Source organism: Triturus cristatus, chromosome 7 (assembly GCF_964204655.1).
Source record: "Triturus cristatus chromosome 7, aTriCri1.1, whole genome shotgun sequence".
In the NCBI taxonomy this organism is placed as follows: domain Eukaryota; kingdom Metazoa; phylum Chordata; class Amphibia; order Caudata; family Salamandridae; genus Triturus; species Triturus cristatus.
Genome location: NC_140590.1, coordinates 348,155,724 through 348,175,183, shown reverse-complemented (window position 1 = coordinate 348,175,183; position 19,460 = coordinate 348,155,724). Strand labels below are relative to the sequence as shown.

General features: G+C 43.1%; 1 protein-coding gene across 3 annotated transcripts in view; it reads right to left on the bottom strand.

Moving 5' to 3' along the window:
- Positions 1–19,460, bottom strand: part of CACNG8 (calcium voltage-gated channel auxiliary subunit gamma 8) — an 84,449-nt gene that overhangs the window by 5,940 nt on the left and 59,049 nt on the right. For all 3 annotated transcript variants that reach the window (XM_085614361.1, XM_085614363.1, XM_085614362.1), the window contains one exon: positions 8,281–8,421. In XM_085614361.1, coding sequence (XP_085470487.1) covers positions 8,281–8,421 — 141 coding nt within the window. The remainder of the gene's footprint in view (positions 1–8,280; positions 8,422–19,460) is intronic.

The window sequence follows — 19,460 nt, the reverse complement described above, 5'->3', positions numbered from 1 at the left end:
TACATATTACAATCTGGGATCCATATCTTTGTCACAGTGCATATGCAACCTTACACTCCCCAGCACATATTTTATATTACAACTTTAGAGACTAGTTAGGTTACACAACACTGCCCTGTGCATATTACACTCCAAGGCGCATATCGCATAGCACGCGCTAGTGCCTGTGCTATCTCGCGCTCTCCAATGAATCTGTCATTGCGCACAATGTTTTGCATATTATATTTCACGCCCGGTTCATCTTATATCACACTTTTTGGTGCATAGTTTATACCATACACTATATCTAGTTTTCATTTTCAATCGTGCTCTCAGGACTATGTTCTATATAACACTGTGTTCACCTACCCTTTTCACGGGCATTACATTTTGCGATAGGGGGTGGAGGGTCAGGGGGTGTTTCTGCCAAGTGAGCCCGGAGTCACAGTCACAAACGTCCTCTTCTTCCTGAATAAAAGTGAGATTATGCTGCATACTTGTTCATATTTTAAGTAGTTCGCACAGACACAATGTTTTAAAAACAATAAAGTTCCTAATACCCGCCTTCTCTGAACAGTTAGCTTGCTGCCCCATCCCCTTCCTCCCTATCCTCTGTTGTGTGAATCCATGGACTAGCCTCCTCCCTCCTGCCATGCATGGTCTGATGTGCTGCCACTGCCCTCAGTATGATGTACCAGTCCCCTCCTCCTGCCCTCCATTGCCCAATTCTATGCCCCATCATTGACCTCCTGCTTAAACTCTGTGCTTAGCTTGCTGCCCCTATTCTCCTTCCCCCTGCCCTCCGATGTCTTTGTGCATGCCCCTGCTCCATCCTTTTTGCCCACCATGTCCCATGGACCTGCCACTCCTATCTACTCTGAGTGTTCTGTTGAGCTGCCACTCCCCTCCCACCTGCCTAGCATTGTCAGATGACTGTAACCTGTCCCTGCCACCTCCACCCTGCCTGTCCACATGCCATGCCCCTATCCTCTTCCTCCTGTCCTACATGGTCCATTGTACTGCCACACCCTTCTGCCCTCCCTGGTCTGTTGTGCTGCAGCTGCTCCTCCTGCCTGCCCCGTGTGGTCTGTTGTGAGGTCCCTTCCCCTGAACTTTCTTGTCTGTGCACAGGTCCTGACCCTCCCTTCTATCCTCCATCGTCCTTTGTGCATGCCCCTCCACCCTCCTTCTTGCCCATCATAGCCATTGTGCTGCCACTAACCCTCCCACTTGCCATGCATGGTCTTCTGTGCTGCCATGGCCCCTCCCACCTTCCCTGTGTGGTCAGTTAGCTGCCCCTGACCCCCTCCCACCTTCCCTCCATGGTCTGTGTGTATGCCATCACAGTCTCACTGTTGCTCTTCATGGTGTGTCTTGCTTCTAGTGCCCATCCTGCCTGACCTCCATGGCTATCTTGCTGCTCCTGCCCTGCCCCCTTGCCCCCAGCCCTACTCCCTCCCTCCTGGCTTGTCTGTTCCATTGTAATGCCCCTGATCCGTCCCTCCTGCCCTTTATGGTCTGTTATGCTGCAGCTTTCTCTCCTGTCTGTCCATTATGGTCAGCTAGCTACCATTGCCTCTTGCCCCTCTGTTCTCTGTTGTCCATGTGCATGGTCCTGTCCCCTCCCTCTTGCTTTCTATGGATTGTTGTGCTGCACTCCCGTCCTGCATGCCCTGTGTGGTGTATTGTGCTGCTGCAAACCCTGATGCCTGCCCTGCAGGGTCAGTTTGGTGCACCTCTGCATGTCCCTCCTGTCCTCTGTTATCCAAGTCCATGTCCCTATCCCATTTCCTTCCATGATCCAATGTACCATACTTGCGAACATTTTGAACTTGGTAAGAGGGAGATTTTGAAAAAAAACTGGGGTATTGATTTTCCCCTTTGAGTTACATTGAAAAAGAGGATATTGTAGACAGGAGACAGATCAAATAAAGCCCCTTTGAGCTTAAAAACATTGGACGTTTCCTGGCTGAATCGGGTCTGTTGGCATGTATGGTTGTACTACCATTGCCTCTTCCTTCTGCCCACAATGGTCTATTACATTGCCACAGGCTTGAAGGAGGGTAGATTTTGTATCACAGGGGGCCCCTGGCCCGTTCTGTCCACACCTGAAGTATGAGACCCTTGTCCTTGCCCTGCCAGCTGCATTTGTAGGCCGTATTAAATTGACCAGCGGGTCCTGTGTTGCTATATAATTATCCTGAGACATCCTTACCACTCAGCCAGTATAAAACCCCTGTGTAGGCCCTTCTGTTCAATATGTAGGCCTCTTTGTTAAATTGACCATAGCTCTGCAATTTTAGTGTATAGCAGTCTGAAGGCAGGTCTGCGAGGCCTTCTGCTCCAAACCAGTAGCCCCCACCCTACCCGAGTGCTCCGTGCTCGGTATCAAAGTTCAACATCCCCCTGAAGCTGTCGACATACAGTAGGCTGCATCCTGGACCGGTACTTGCTTCCTGGGCAGGTTTCCCGCTTTTAAGGAAGTGGCAACCGCAGAGCGTCAAGTTAGGAGAACTGAGGAGATTTTATACATGAATATATTGAATTCCCGTACAATACCCATTATTTTCTGCTTGCTCTATGGAACTTACGATAAGCGATTGGCCTGAGAGACTGACCTTTTCACCCAGTCCATTGTCAGCATTAAGTGGGTAAATGACGAAATGTCTGGTAAAATCTGCAGACGAAGCTTTTGGGTATCATACGTAGGTAGATGTAGCGTGCAAAGGAGCCCACAAAATGATATAAAAAGGGAGCACCCACAGATATCGACGGACTACCTCGCCGTCTGTATGTAGGTTAACAGGCAGTGCAGGTTTTCCCCAAGAGCTGGGAGCTCTTGTCTTCCTTTGCTTAAAATGTCTTGCTCTGCTTTGCTTGAAGTATCTTATTCTATTTTACCTATATGAAATGTCATGTTATGTTTAACCATTGTTCTCTTTACTTTTGCATTTAAAAGATTTTGTATTGTAATTGCAGGAATGCTTGCTCTAAGAGTAAACGTGAGTGTTCCTAGGTAACATTTTCCTTGGTGTAACTTGTTTCTCATGATGCATTTATAGATGTGTTTTCTCTCTCTCTCTGTCAGTACATTAATTGAGATACAGAGAATATCATGACAGCTGTATGATTATCTGGATTCTGTATTTTGTACTTTATGTCTCTATTCTGCGGTTTCTTTGAAGTTGCATCTTCTCATTAAACTGCCATTGTATTCTGCCTCCAATTCCATGTCTCATATGTCTGTTTTCTTCATTTTTGGAGCAAGCGTTCCTAGGCACCCCGGCTCAAATTAAGGTGCCACTTTTGTCCCTGACTCACTCTCCTGCTCAGTTCTGTGGTGGCTCCCGGGGATCTGGGGACCGCCCCTAGCTTCCTTGACCCGTAATAGATCTTGCCTCCAACAGCCTCTCTTGCAAGTCCTGTATTGTTGGTTTGTTGCCCCTGCCCCCCTTTCCACTGCCCTCCATAGTCTGTTGTGCTTCCACGGCCCTTCCTGCCTGCTCAGTGTGGTTAAATTGTTGCCTTTGCACCCTCCTACCTGCCTTCAATTTTCAGAGTCCGTGCCCCTGGCCTCTGCCTCTCAACAGTATCCTAATGAACAACTAGATTGCTAACATTCTATATTTATTACAAAAGTGTGGAACGCCTGACATCATCTTGATGTAATCAAAACTGTAATACCTAGAGCATTTCCTTTAGAAATTACATATATGCGAGGGTCTTATTGGCATCAAAATTATGGTTAGTGCTATAAAAGGCTAAAATAAGGACATATTTTCTGAGTTTTCAAATAGCGACAAAGCACTTTTAAATTATTTGTTATATTTATGTTTTTTTATCCAGTTGACCACTTGATTAAATGTTGCACTTAGGGGAGATGATGTGGTGTTACTTCCAGAACTGCAGACTTTGCAACTGGGGAACCAGGTTGAAGTTTCTGCTTCAGCTCGACATTCTGTGATTCTGGTCAAATCACTTAGTCTCCCCATGTCTACAACCAAAATGATTGTGTTCTTGTGTGATGTAACCAATGCTCATGTAAAGCACTCCAATACCTGACAAGTCTGCACGATATAACACTGCAAAAACACAAAATAATAAGTGTTTTGCACACTTCTGTCATTGGGCTATATTTGGGCTACATCTGGGTGATTTTGGGCTACATTTGGGCTCTTTTGTCTCCGGTGGCCATCTTGGGAGATTTATTTGTTATGAAGTTTCCTAATTTCCTCATGTACTGCAGTCTCCTCAGTAGGAAATGCTTTCAGTTTTTTACTTTGATTCCATCATGAAGGTATTCAGATATGTCACACATTTGCCATAAATTCTGAATGTTAGCACTCTAGTTGCTCATTAGATCACTGTAGTAAAACTACTGCACCATGGAAGTCTGCTCCTGGTATTAAAAGTGCATGTTTCAGTCTGCATGTCAGAATTTTTTAATGAAATAGAAGAGGATTTGAGAAGTCACTCAAAATGTGCCCTCATTTTCTTTCTTCAGCATTAATCATAATTTCTATGGCAAAATGAACCTCCTCATTGTGTTCCTTTTTAAATTAAATGTTTTAAGTGTTACCAGTTTATTCCAATCAAGATGGCTTCAGGTGTGCCATACTTTTGTCATAATGAAGACAGTAAGCGCTCTAGTTGTTTTTAAGAACATTCTGGGACATTCTGTCATTGGGCTATACTTGGGCTACATCTGGGTGATATTTGGGCTACATTTGGGCTCTTTTGTCTCTGGTGGCCATCTTGGGAGACTTATTTGTTATGAAGTTTCCTAATTTCCTCATTTACTGCAGTCTCTTCAGTAGGAAATACTTTCAGTTTTTTACTTTGATTCCATCAAGAAGGCATTCAGATGTGTCACACATTTGCCATAAATTCAGAATGTTAGCACTCTTTTTGCTCATTAGATCACTGTAGTAAAGCTACTGCTCACCAGGGAAAACTGCTGCTGGTATTGAAAGTGCATGTTTCAGTCTGCATGTCAGAATTTTTTAATGAAATAGAAGAGGATTTGAGAAGTCACTCAAAATGTGCCCTAATTTTTCTTTCTGCAGCACTAATCATACTTTTTATTGAAAAATGAACCCCCTCATTTTGTTCCTTTTTAAATTAAATGTTTTAAGAGTTACCACTTTAATCCAAGCAAGATGGCTTCAGGTGTGCCATACGTTTATCATAAGTAGGACTGTTAGCGCTCTAGTAGTTCTTTGGAACACTCTGGGAAGCTGCAGTAGAACACAAAGGAATCAACTGACAGTCTCTGCCCTTGTTGGATGTACATGTTTTACTGAGAATGTCAGACTTCATTCTCACATGACTGAGAAAGATAATGTGAATTTACAGAAAATAAGCTCTCAGTTTAGCCTATAGATCACCTTCCAAACCTCTGTGGTAAAAGCATGAGAAAATATTTTTCTCTCAATCATGATATCCCAGCAGAAGGCTTTTTCACATGGTGAAATCACCTTAGAACATACCACAATTCCTAAAATGAGTATGGTACCATCAACAAATGATTTATAATGTAACTAAAGTCTTAAAACCTTCTATTAACTGCAATGCTTTTTAATGAGGTGCTATCATGTATATTGGTCCCAAGATGGCTGCCAACACTTCTTGGATGAAGTGCTGACAGCCAATCAGATCTCAGGATGAGATGTGTGGTTAGGCTCCGCCCACATATATATATGCTTTTAAATGCTATTTTCTCAGGATCTACTGAACAGATTTACACCAAACCTACAAAAGGCACTTCCTTGACCTGAGGACTACCTCTCTGCCAAATTTCAAGTAATTCTGTTCAGCCGTTCGGGCTGTAGCTGTGTCTAAAGGTCCTATGGAAAAATGCATGGGAAAAACGCGTTTTGGGACCCCCCTTTTATCTCAGCCCCCGCTTGACGAATCCCCCCGAGACTTTCAGGGTAGGAGCGGAGCGTAGCGCCCCACCTATTTTGAAAAATTCGCGAGGATTCGTCAACCGGCGCCAAAGTTATTCAAAATAGAATGTTGCGGATTTCCTATGGAAACGTGGTCCTAACTATAACTACCTACTGGCGACCGCCAGTAGGTAATATATATATATATATATATATATATATATACACATGCATACATAGTTCATCAAGAACAGGAACAATGTAGTGTTACCCTATAGTCCGTGTGTCACACTCATTTATATTGTCACATTTCCCTGATTCACCATTAACTATTCTGTCTAAACATATATATACTGAAGTGCAACACAACAATCTGGATATTCCAGTCACTCACTCACTCAATCAATCAATCAATCAATCAAACACACTTTATTCAGCTTCTGCATTAAACCAAAAAGTATTCTAAAAACCATACATCGTATAGAAAGTGAACTGGTACAAAGTGATTACCAGGAATTGCATAAATTACAAAACTCACCTAAAATCTCATACCATACTTAAAAGAAAGAGTAAAAACATATACAATAAATCATTAAATATAAAGTGCAGGAGAAAAAGGAACCCAAGGTCCCTAACTGGATTATGCCCTCATTTAAAAGCCACTATCAATTAGTCACTACAGGCTCTGAGCTTCACTGCTGATTTCAGAAAGTTAAGAACAAATAAAATAGTGTCACCAGACAGCAATTGTAAATAAATAAAAGCTGGTCGCACTTCCTTAAACTCCAACCTCTTTAAAATAGGGATCATAAAACTTTTACGAGGAGTCACATAATACTTACAAAATATTAAAGAAATGAGGCCTGCCCTGTGGAGACTCACCGTCGCAGCCACAGGACTCCAAGATCTGGCCTCTGCTCCATCCCCCAGTCACTCAGTCCCATCCACATCATTCATAAGAACACACAGCATCATATCTACTTCTGGTCGTCAATGTCCTCAACGCTGTGAAAAGAGGCACTGCACTTTCCTAGGATTCTTAGGACATTGCTCAGGGCACCTTCGACCTCTCAGGAGGATCCCAATTCCAACCTTGAATCAGACTTGATCTAGTGAGCTGGTACGAGGGGATGGCCTTCCAGTGTTTCAGGTGGTCTTCTGAACAGCAGGACCAGCTCTAGAATCCTGGCTGTTAGTGGTGGCAAGACAACTTTATTCTATTTCACCCTGCCCTGGTAGGGAACATATAATGGTGCCCCACCTGACATAACCCACGTATTGCCAAGAAGGACTCTTAGCATATTGGCACTATATGGCTCTCTAGGTGCCAGAGAAGGCCACAGATGGTCGGAAACCATTAGGACACCAAGGAAATTATACACCAGGCTCACAAATCATCCTAGTGCTGGCCTGTCCACCCCTCTGTTCCGTGAGACGGTCATGTTCTTTTTTATTTTATTTTTTATTGAAAAAAGTTACCTTTAGCTCAAATCAGAGCAGCGCAAATGAAACGTGCTACTTTTGATAAAATATGACATATCGAATCCCGACACCATGAAATCATGTGGATATGCCATTGGATACGACAAGAAATATGGGAGGAAAGGTATTGAATCCTATCGCCTTACAATCGTAGCAGATGCCACCCAGCTAAGAATCGCTAGAAATTGAGCAAACGGTGACCACATATACATACACCTGAAGAAGCACCAAAAGGGTGTGAAACACATTGAGTTCCAAACTATATGTGGAAGTGGACTCGTAATGTGAACATTTATATCAAAAGTATGTAATACATGTAATGAAGCTTGGTCAGGTTTACGCTGAGCAGGGAAGTTGTGACTTGTCAGGATGATTGTAGGTCTGGGAGCTTGCAGCATGTGCAGAGACATTAGAATACTTGAGGGGTAGGGGATGGAAAAACTGTTAAAAATCTAAATAAATGCCAAAATAAGTACACACAAATATGCCTACGAACGAAGGAGAGATGTTGATTTGACAGCAATGCAAAATTTCAGATAAACCCCTTATTAAGTTATTCAGTCGTCATTTATTTCAGTGTCATAGGCATTCAGTCAGCTCCTGAAACAAAGCTGCCAGCATGAAGCAATATGTTGCATTGCATTGTATTGAAACATTTTATAATGCTTACAACTACTATGTGGGGGCTGAAGCGCTTGCATACAAGGGCATCATAGTGTGCTGTGGAAGGGGGTTGCTATTGTTTTGATCCTGTGCGGGAAGTATTTCCATGTCATGCATAAGGACCACTGAAGTGTTTTTATCATGTTATGTGGCACAGCACTTAGCAGTGTGATGGATAAAGTGTGGGCAATAGGCACAAAGTTTATGGTTTTCAGTAAGATGGCAGCTTTGAGCACCTGCTTCCCAAACTGGAATACAAAGTACTCACCTGCAGCCACAAAAAGAATTCCAGCTCCCAGGATAATGTTCCTCTTGGATTTGTAAACACGACTGGCAGCGACACACAGTCCTCCCAAGAGAAGGAGCATGGCACTGAGAATGGGAAATATGCTGGAAGCGCGCACTACGCCTGTCAGGAGAAGAAAGGAAAGCAAGAGTCAGGCACATTGACAAGGCATGCCAGAAGACATTTGGGCACTGCACATGCGCAGGATATAAATGGAATGACCAAGGCTATTACATCACCATTCACAACCATAGCTAGGGCTTGAGATACTATTAAGCAGCTGTACAAGGTTCCCCATGCAAGAGGGCGGCAGGTGGCACATAGAAGCACTGTGGGAACATTTTTAGGAGCCAAGGGCAATCAGGAGTCACTGGGCTCAGAATGTAATCATAAGAGACTTTCACCTCTGCTGTCCTGTTGCTTACTTTACTCTCAAAACCAAAGCAGAACACAAGAGACATCCAATGTGACCCTCATGAATGCTTTGGAGGAGCCCTGCAATTCACATTTGTTTCTGGCATGTTCCCTCCAAACTCCATCCCATGCATCACTCACAGGAGATCCATAATTCATTCCTGGGTTGCAACAGTCAAGCACAGCACGTATGTTCCCTTCTTATCCTAGTACACATGAACAGGTAAAACATACCGTGGGGATTTCTGTCCAACGTGGGTGGAAGGAAGTATCTGGTTGGGTGGGCAGACAGCTTTAACAGGAGAGGCCGATCAGCAATTCTCCATGTCCTGACCGGTGAGCTGATGGTAGTCACGCTCAGTAAAATGGGGGGCGCATTAGACTGTGTCTTACCAGACCACATTCCATGTCACAGTAGACTCTTGTAGCAGAAGTAAATTTGTTTTCTGCTCTGAGGCCAAAAATGCAAAATTACCAGAGATTCGCTAGATGAGGAACTCAGCACAGGAGCATAAAATATGAGCACATTGGCAAAGGAGAGAGGGAAGAGAAATGTAGTTTTGCCTTCTGCACCGAAACTCCCTGATTCTGTTATTAATAACCACAACTATGCAATAACGATTTTAATTTGAGAAAAATGTAAACATTTGTGAAGAGGAAAGACTGTAAGTACCAGAACACACTGAGCTCTCAGTGTGGTCCGACACTTGAATACTGACATTTAAGTGACATGAATTACTCCTTGTGCAGTAAGTACTATGCTGGGGCCTCACTGGGGACTGGCACCTGAATACTAACATTGATGCGAAGTGAATAACTTTACATACAATAATACACTAGAGGCTGACTGGGGACCCAGCACCTGAAGCCTATATATGCTGGGGCTGCCTGGTCTGAGGACATCAGCTCCTTCTCTTTAACTAGTTACCTGCCGTGGTTGAAATGGCTAACTCAATAACAATGTGATGAGGTAGAAGTAAAAGTGGTAGTGGAGTTCCATGTCCTACAGTACAGGGGTTCATTGCATTTCTTGATGCATTTTTCAAATAATTTAAGTTACAATCCTTTGTATACAGAAAGAGGGCCTAGCTCCAAATGGGCCTAGTCTGTAGTGAGCATACTGCCCTGTGACCAGATTTACAAAACACACAGCCCCTATCCCTCAGTTTCCAAAACGTAGCTGAATACTATACAAGTGCAAGTGTTGCACCTTCGGGTGCTCCTTGCATTATTTTATATCATAGATTCACACAAAATATAGTTATTCATTGGTTCCCCTCGTTCGCATAGTCAAGGAGGAGGAAGAAAGGCTTGCTAGCTACGAGTGGGCGGCACTCGCAGAGTTTTAATCCGCCCAATTCTGCAGAGTTACCTAAAAAAGGGGCAGAGTTTGGTAAATCGCACTACTTGTGCAGATTTTTAGTGATGGGAACTTGCCCCGTAATGTAAAATCAGCATGAATGGCATCATGCGGTGCACTAGAGGGCACTCCTTCTTTTTTGCCGCTTGAGTAGGTTTTCTACTCGAGCGGCAGCTTTCTCAATGCGAGCGGCAGCTTTCTCAACGTGAGCGATAGCGATTTGCCGCTACCGCCCGTATTGAGAAATCTCCCCGGGAGGCAGTCTACTGCTTGATTTCTTTCTCTCGCCAATTCACGACTGGTGAGCCGCATGAAAAAAAACTCCACCACGCAGTGGGTGGTGGAGTTTTTCCAGAACACCACACTCCAAGTCAGCAAAACTCCACATACTCTGCAGAAGGAGCAGATTTTACCACCAAACCCTATTGCTAACATCAGCAAGCCCTACACAATCACCAGAATCAAAGAGATAAGCGTATTGGCGAGGACAAACCTTAAAGCAAAATTGTACTTTACAGTTTCTTCTACTGAATATAAAGTGAAGAAAGACAAAAAAGATTAAATAAGCTAATGCAATGCATGAGCATGGTGGTGTGGCAGGCAGGTGGAGGTGAGATATGAACCCTTCTACCTTACACAGCAAGCTGTACTCGAAAGGTGACTGAAGGGCTGTGTTCTGCACATCACTATGGGCCAGATGTACTAACGTTTTTTGCACATGCAAATGGGTTTTAGACCCGTTTGTGACTGCAAAAAACGTGTGGCCCATGTATTAATCCTATTTTTCGAGTTGCAAGTCAATTTGCGACTCACAAAATAGGAATAGCGACTCGTTATTAGGAAGGGGAGTTCCGAGGCAGTCCCTTTCTAATAGCGACTCCTGAAGCTACGTATGACTGTTTTGCAACCGCAATTGTGGTAGCAAAACACTCGCAGTTTACCACCCTTCACAGAAGGGTGGTAAACCACTCGCAAACAGGAAGGGGTTTCCAGGGGACCCCTTCACCTTTGTGAGCGGCTCTAAAATGATTTTTTAAGGGCAGGCAGTGTGGTCCCAGGGACCACTGCCTGCCCTTAAAAAATGAAACTGAAAAGTTTCATTTTTATTCTTTAATTGCATCCCGTTTTCCTTTAAGGAAGACAAACTGCATTTATTAAAAAAAACTGCTTTATTTAAAAGCAGTCCCAGACATGGTGGTCTGCTGACTTCAGCAGGCCACCATCCCTGGGGCTGCCAGCCATTTCTAATGGGGTCCCAAATTGTGACATTCTCATTAATATGCACGAGGCATGCAAATTTTGCGACCCCTTTAGGAATCGCAAACAGTATCTCAGACACTGTTGTGCATCCCAATTTGCGAGTCGCAAATGTGACGCAATTTGCAACTTGCACATTTGTGGGTCGTACATCTGGCCCTCAGTGAGCAAAGGACGTACACCTGCGTGTGCTGTTATCTACCCTCCCCCTTTTCCCACTGGGTATCCTAGATTCTCAACAGAAAGTCAAGTCCTGAACTTGGACCTTCCTCCAAGCGACCAGCTGACCATGTGCAAGTGCAGTTTGAGAAGACAGTTGGCACATTTTGTGCATTGTTTTACTTGTGCCAGCACAATACAAGTGCAAGGCATAATACAATTGTAAATAGGGCCCATGGACTGGCTGATATAGACTATTCTTCATTTTGCACATTATTAAATGATCATGCTGAATCTTCTAACTTGGTTATGGATTCCTTTTTTCAAAATATAAATGTGTTGTACTCCCGCTTGAGTTACAAAGATGCAATCCCTTAAAAGTATCTGCTGTCCCCTTTCAGGAGAAATCGAAAAGGACATCCTCCTCTCCAGGCTTCTCCAACTACACCTAAAAGTGTTGACATGCACCTGAAGTCATTCTAAAGATGCATGCTTTTAGAATTGTCTGTGTGGGGTTTATAAACATGATCTCTCTCATATTGTGTTCAACTGCCAACCAAAGTTAGGAAGAACTTACTTGGGCCAGTGTTTTATCTTCTAGGTGTCTCACCAGTTAAGAGCTGCTAGCTCGTAGACTAGTTCCTTTACAAGTGAGAAATTGCAACTCTGTTGTGGCCTTTCCAATATTTAAACCAGTTCTTGAAACGCCTGTAGGATCTTCCGGTCAGATAAAAAAAATGGGATATATCACAAGAGTACAGGAACTAGTACTATATAGGAATTATTTTACGTCCTCATATATGTCTTTGTGAAACAACCCTGAAACGCCCACATCCCTGTTAGTAAAAGTGCAAAGAGGGAACAGTCCTGTCTATTTGTACTAATTGCATGTGAACATTTACTGAATGTTATCATTGTATTCCTATTTTAGATGTTCTGGGGTCAATTCACAAAAGCATTTAAGAGTATGCGACCGGGGTACTACACAAATTCTATTTTACCTAGTCCAAAATGCCTTTGTGAATAGGGTCTGTTGTGTTTAGCCTAAGACCATCTCAGTACTGTAGTGATTTTTTTTTTTGACTTTCTATCTCCCTCTGTGATAACCACCCCTTTGCTTTGTCTTCTACAGCAGTCTCTGTACTAGGTCTGCTTCTCACTGTTACTGTGCACACGAGTATTCGCTCCTGGGCTAAAGGCCAGGCACTTCCTTGGGGTCACCATAGCGGATAATCAATGAAGATGCATTCGTCCTTCTTTAATTTTTGTGGCCTGCTCTTTACATGCCCGGTTGTTTGAATTCATTTTCAATTTCCTGTCGTTTACTCGTGGAAATGTGAGTATTTTATAAAAGGCACTCTGTTTTTTTAAAGTTTTTTTTTATTGTGCTCGTTTTTAGTTAATTAAACAATGCATTTGAAACAGAACTAAAACGCAGCATTGACTCAACAACAGTTCCTTTACGATGCAGCGTGGGACTCAGTGAGAACGGTAAATAATTGATTCTCTCCCAAATGCCAAGGGAATTTTCGATGGTAATTTATCACCTTGGCTGTGCAGGCGGGAACCACTGCACATCACTCTAATGTGATTCGGCTAAAAATAGCCATAGCATTTTGTTTTATGTTTCTAGATTTTTATTTATTTGCACATTATTATAACAAAAAAAGAATCACCCAGTAAAACTATTTCTGAACTTGTAAATTATTGTGTGTGTGCAATTTTATTGTAAAATTCAATTGAAAGGTATGCTTTTTCATAAAATGAAAAAACATTACTGTTACATGATCCACCACGTTTTTTGTCTCAGATGAAAGTACCAACATCAGCGGACCCCATACTATTGTGTGAGCGCATTTCTGAGTGTGTTTGTGTCTGTGTGCGTGCACCTGCGTGCTCAAAAGAACGATAATATTATCTTATGCAGATGTACCGGGTTCATCTATAGCACTTTATGACACATTCTTTATATACACTTTACCCAAAATATTAGAAATTGTCCATGTTTTTACTGACTTTGGGAGTAGGACAAACAAAGTTGGTTATACTAGGTTTCAAATAGTTACCTTGTTTATTCGATATTTATTTAACGCATTTAGAACATTTTACAACCGGTTATTTTAGTAACCAAATAGGTAGCTTGAAAGGAATACATGCCGAGTTAATCTCCAGCAGAATCAGAGCTTTTGACTTTGAGGTTTGTACACATTAAAAAGCAACGCATTAACCATCTGAACCTCTTCACCAGCTACACTTTGTTACTAAAATGGGATACACCAGTAAAATTTACTTTACAGGAATGTCTGAGAAGAGGTAGGCATGAGGAGTACTGAAGTTTTGTGCAGGTACCTAAAGATCTGACTTTATACAGCGGTGTGATATATAAAACGCAGGTCGTTCACCTCAAGTCTTTGCGAAAAGATCTACAGTGAGCAGAACAATCCCAAATCAGTGCAAAGTTTTAAAATACGTTATAAAATTGGAGATCTTCATGTCACAAGCCACTGAAGTATACAAAAAAGTGATGGATGTGATGATTGAATTAATCTCAGGGGTGATACCCTGAGACTTGCTCCTCAGCTCAAGGTCCGTTTCTGGAGACTGAACATGTGACTCGCAGTCCAGGACGTCCTAGTTCGACACAGTACCCCTCAAGGGTGACACACTTTGGTGGTGACATGTAGGGGTCTGCTGGCTGTGCTCTGCCTCTGTGACAGTGCGTGCAACATCTCCAGATCATAGGTTGCCTCACCAGGGTCAGTATTGGGGTACTATATTGTCAGGCAGTACCTCCTGGCCCTGTGGTTCCCCCACTGTGGATGGAATCTATCTTCTACCACTTACTTCTTCTCTTGGCCTATGTACTCTCCACTTTGGGACGATACCTATTGAAATCTGCAGTTTTGAAACGCCACGGGCAGCTGCCCCAGCTGGCTCTTTTCACACCAGGTGGAGGTCATTGCCTAGGATGCAGTCATAGAGGATCTGGGGACTGATGATAACGCTCCTCTGGGCAATTACTCCCTCCAGTTGCAAGGATATCATGGTCAGAAAGTGGACATGCTTCTGCCCATGGGCCAGCGTTACCCTATAGACCTGTCTTGACAGATCTTGTTCGGGAGCCAGCCTTGCTACCACCATGGTCTAGCTGGCAAAAGTAACTTATAGAGGAGAGACCCAAACCCTATTCACTGTGACCACTTGGAAGGGATGTCTACCACTCTCAGTGATCACTAATTTACCTTCTTGAACCACCTCCTATCTTACGGATACTAGGGCAAGCTCTACCCTTTCCTCCTGGGAATAATATGTTCCTAGGTCTAGGTTAGTCACCCATATCGAGTGATCACTTGTGGATGGCTTCTGGGTACATACACATCCCCCCCATCTCGTGGCCAGGATCGGTGATATGTCACTGTGTTCCCACCAAACCCCCCATTCTGCACTGGTCTGGGATTCCCTCCCTTCAAGACTCTTTTGGGGACCATTAAGGAACTTTTTTGTATTCTTCTGGCATTCACTTCCCTCTCTGGAAGGGAGCCCAGACCACCCTTCCAGTAGTCACTAATGGGTATCTTCTTTGACACCTGGGTGCGGAGCCAGAGGTCATCTTCTTTCCCAAGTTCTCTGGGCACAGCGAGCTTGCAATCTATTATGCTAGCGTATCTCTGTAAAGCAATTACTCAAGTTGTGCACCCACAGAATCAAATTATATAGCGCATTATAAGCCTTTCACCCAACCATCCAGTGCCTTGTTAGATAAAGCCAAAAAATCCACAAAAGACTAGTGTGACTGCTTCTGGCTATCCGTAAACATCAGGCGGTACTTTGATGAGGTTAAACCGAACTTGCAGGTAAGAGCCTCTTTCATGCAGGCATGCCTAACCTGGTCAGCTGCATCTAGGGCCCATAGTGTATCCCTCCCTACAATGGGCATGTGCTTCCACAGATTAACACCCCAATCCCCCTCTTGTTCTCCATGTATATGCAGGGCCATCTCATATGCTTAAAGCCACTTATCATTGTCACCTTCACCCAACACATACCAAGGCACCAGGTCTTTTGGGGTGTGGACCTTTTGTTAACATTTCCTACGCTGCCACCATCATCACTAGACTCAAAGGCACTCCGGGGTCTAAAGTCCATTTTGCACTCTGTCCTCTCATGGGGCAGCAGAGCCTCCTTCTCGTCTAAGGTCTATGTCATATTTTTCTCTTCAGCAGCCAAGGTCAGGGTTTTGTCCTTAAAGGCAAGTGAGCCAATTGCAATGTCAAGTCCCTCTCCACCTGTCTGTGCTCATTCTCTGATGGGGATAAACTATGGGAGGACATATTGCTCTCAGCCCTGGACAATGAAGGTAATGCTCCGGCTTAGAGAATATTCACCTGGCACTGGGCCTTCCTCAATGCAGCCTCATTTTCCTCTTCCACCTCATCCTCATTGTCTTCTGAGGTAGTCTGTTACTGACTGATTTCCTCCAGGCTCCTCTTTCTTAGACTACTTGTCAAATTCATTGCTCGTTGCTTGCATATGATCATCAGCTCTGCCACGCTAAGGCTCTCCATGTTAGCCACATCCACCTCCATGTTCCCAAAAGCTTAAGATTCAAACATTGAATTGAGGACAAAATCAAAAAGGACCTAATTAAAACCAAAAGCCAATTAAAAACAAAAAAGTCAATCTTTGCAATGAATTCAGACAGGGATTTTTTTTATTTCAACTCAAATTGCTGCATAGTCTGTGCAGATGGCTACACAATTGGATATCATATCAACTGACCTTTCAAAAGGGTAATAAAATTGCATCTTCTATAGGCTGACATTGAGGGTTACAAGATTAGATTGTCTGCAGGCTGATTTTAAAGCATGCTACATGATTAGATTTCCTATAACCTGACAGGATATTCAGTCTTGTAGCCCTCTTCTTATCGGCTCACATGTGAAGAAGTATGCAAGGCTGATTTTGAAGCAATGTAAGATTGGGTCTCCTATATGCTAACCTGTGAAGAAGATGCCAAGATTGGATTTTCTACAGAATGACTGTGAAGCATGCTACAAGATTGGATCTCCTGTAGACCGACATGTGAAGAGGAATACAAGATTGGATCTCCTAGAGGTTTGTCTGTAAAGAGTGGTACAACATTGGATCTCCTATTGGCTGATCTGTGGAGAGGGCTACAATATTGACCGCCCTATATGCTGGTCCGTAAAGAGGGTTACAAGAATTGATCTCCTATTGGCTGTTTTGTGAGGAGTGCTACAAAAGTGGATCTCCCATTAGCTGATCGGTGAAGATGGCTGAAAGACTGGATCTCCTATAGGCTGGTCTATGAAAAGGGATATAAGATAGATCCTTTAGACTTACACATGAAGCGGCATACAGGATTTGCTCTTCTACATGCTGACTGTGAAGCAGACTACAAAACCATATCTCCCACTAGCTGATCTGTGAAGAGGACTACAAGTTAGAATCTACTACAGACTGACCTGAAGAGGGCTACAAGATAGGATGTACTATCCGCTGACATGTGAAAAGGTAAATACAAGAAAAAATCTCCTATAAACTGATTTGTTAAGAAGGCTACAATACTGGAACTCCTGTAGGCGGGTCTGTGAAAAGGGCCAGTAGATTGGATCTGGATCATCCATTGGCTAATCTTTGATCAGAGCTAGACGATTAAATCTCCTATAGGCTGGTCTGTTAAGAGGGATAGCCCTTTCGTTCAATGGCCAATTTTACAGACAAACAACAAGAGTCTGGGTAGGAAGCATGTGTAGTACATGGACTATATAGCAATACATTTTCTGCATTCAACTTTGTATAGTGGACCCTCATCTAAACATTTGATCTTGTTTTAGGTACTTTTAAGGTCATAACTGAAGTGAAATTTCACAAGCATAATAAAAACCCTCCAGTTACCAGCCTTACCATTTATCTTAATGTGGCTCAGAAGGAAAATCGGAAACATTGAAGACACATGAACGAACTGTCACTTTGAGTATTGGGGTAATTTGGCTGAAATGGATCAAAAAGCCCATTTATTTATTTTTAACGTATAGGTTCTCACATTCCTTCGCTTGAGAGCTATAGAAAAACTCCCTTTTAAAAGCTGTAACGATTAGTTCCAGCTAGAGAGTCTGTAATCTATGCTTGTAATCTGTGTTTATCATAGGACCGCAATTACAGAAATTGCCTGACTTGTGGGAGATGCTAAGTCCAAACTTGTTTGTGAAAGCAGAAAAACTGTGCTACCGATGCCAGGAAGACCCCGGAGGAAGTGTAGAATGTTGAACCATGCACATGACACTGCTGGTAAGGAAATACATGTGAGGACAGAGCCTTGTCGCACACCCAAAGTGGAGAAAGAGGATTTAGTAAAAAGATGACAAAAATGCTCAAATTGAAGACACTGTGGGGATCATAATACCAAAATCAGTCTGGCTTTATTTCCATTTAGAAAGACTGAAGCAGTTAAAAGGAGAAACAAGAACTAAATAAGAGTATCAGTGAGTTCTTCTCATGGACAGCGCTCCATCTCAGCTGGTCTGTAGAGTCTCCTCAAAGTGTTTTCAAGTTCTGGCTCCTGAGCCCCAGTACTCCCAAAGGTTTGAAGGAGCTGATGGGAAGTGAGGGCCCAAACAGGTGAGAAGCTTCTTTTGAATTCAGAGCAACAATTCTACTGAGTAGAAAGATTTTAGGCTCGACTTTGAGAACACCCTCAATGCTGGGGTCAACAAAAAATTAATGAAAAGGCTGCAGACCATTTAGAACTTGGCGGCCAAAATCACTCTCTACCTCCCACGCTCCACTGGCTCCCCATTCACAAATGAGCACAATTATAACTCCTCATTAACACTTTGAAGGCATTACGTTATGATGGCCCAGCATACCACAGCATCTACTATCATAAACCTTCCAAACACCTCTGCTCATCTGGCCTCCTACGTGTACAAATTCCACACATGCAGAAAACCAGATCTGGTGGCTGAGCCTTCACCTACATCACTCCTACAGCATGGAATGACTGGCCTCTATACATAAGAGCCTCCTTCTCACTTTTTGCTTTTCTCAAAAAGCAGAAGACCAGGCTTTTCAAGTAGTCCCATTAGCCCTAGGTATGCCTGCACTCACATCTGCTCAGCGCCAGGATACCCCCGGGGTGATAGTGTGGTCTACAAATCTGCATAACATAACATTGATTTTTTTGCAAACCATGCCATCTCATATTATGCCCAGCTGTATGCAAATCAGCCCTAATTCTGCTCCAATAGGAGTTCTGCTGGAACTGCCAAGCTAGGTCTACTTCGAACTGGAACAAGGTATTATATAAAGCAATTAAATAAACATAGTAAACTAAAACAAGCATTTGTAATGCAATAGGTCTCGCATTACTGAGAGTTTGAGCTATTGGCGTGGCAATAATAATGGAACACCAATAGCTCAAACTTTCAGTGATGTGATACTTCTTGCATTGCAAATGCTTGTTGTTTTAAAAATTGGCATTAGAGTAAAACAGAACACAATGATCCAATGGTAATTACTAGTTGAAGGCAAATTGCATATAGAACACTAGGTACTATACTGAGGAAATATGAATTTTGTGATCAGTTATGTCCCCTATCGTAGACCCCAACGGCTCCATGTACATGCTATACGTACATGTATGTTCCCTCCTGCTCCAGTTTTGAAGACGCAAATATATGTGCGTCCACCGTCAATATGTCCTCTTTCAGATCCACCATGAATGGGTCAGATATTCCTTTTCTAAGTATGAAAGGCCACCGACTTTATGTGGTTCACTTTCCACATTTTTACAGATTCAGGCAAGTAGGCCCGAATTCTGTCATCAAGCCTTTTCCTGTCTTCTGCCTCTGAAAGCTCCAGTCTGAGCCTGCATCTGTGACCATGAACTTTGTCTTACTCCCTGCGCGGCTAACGGTGCCTGATCCAGCCCATAGCCTGCCAAGAACTG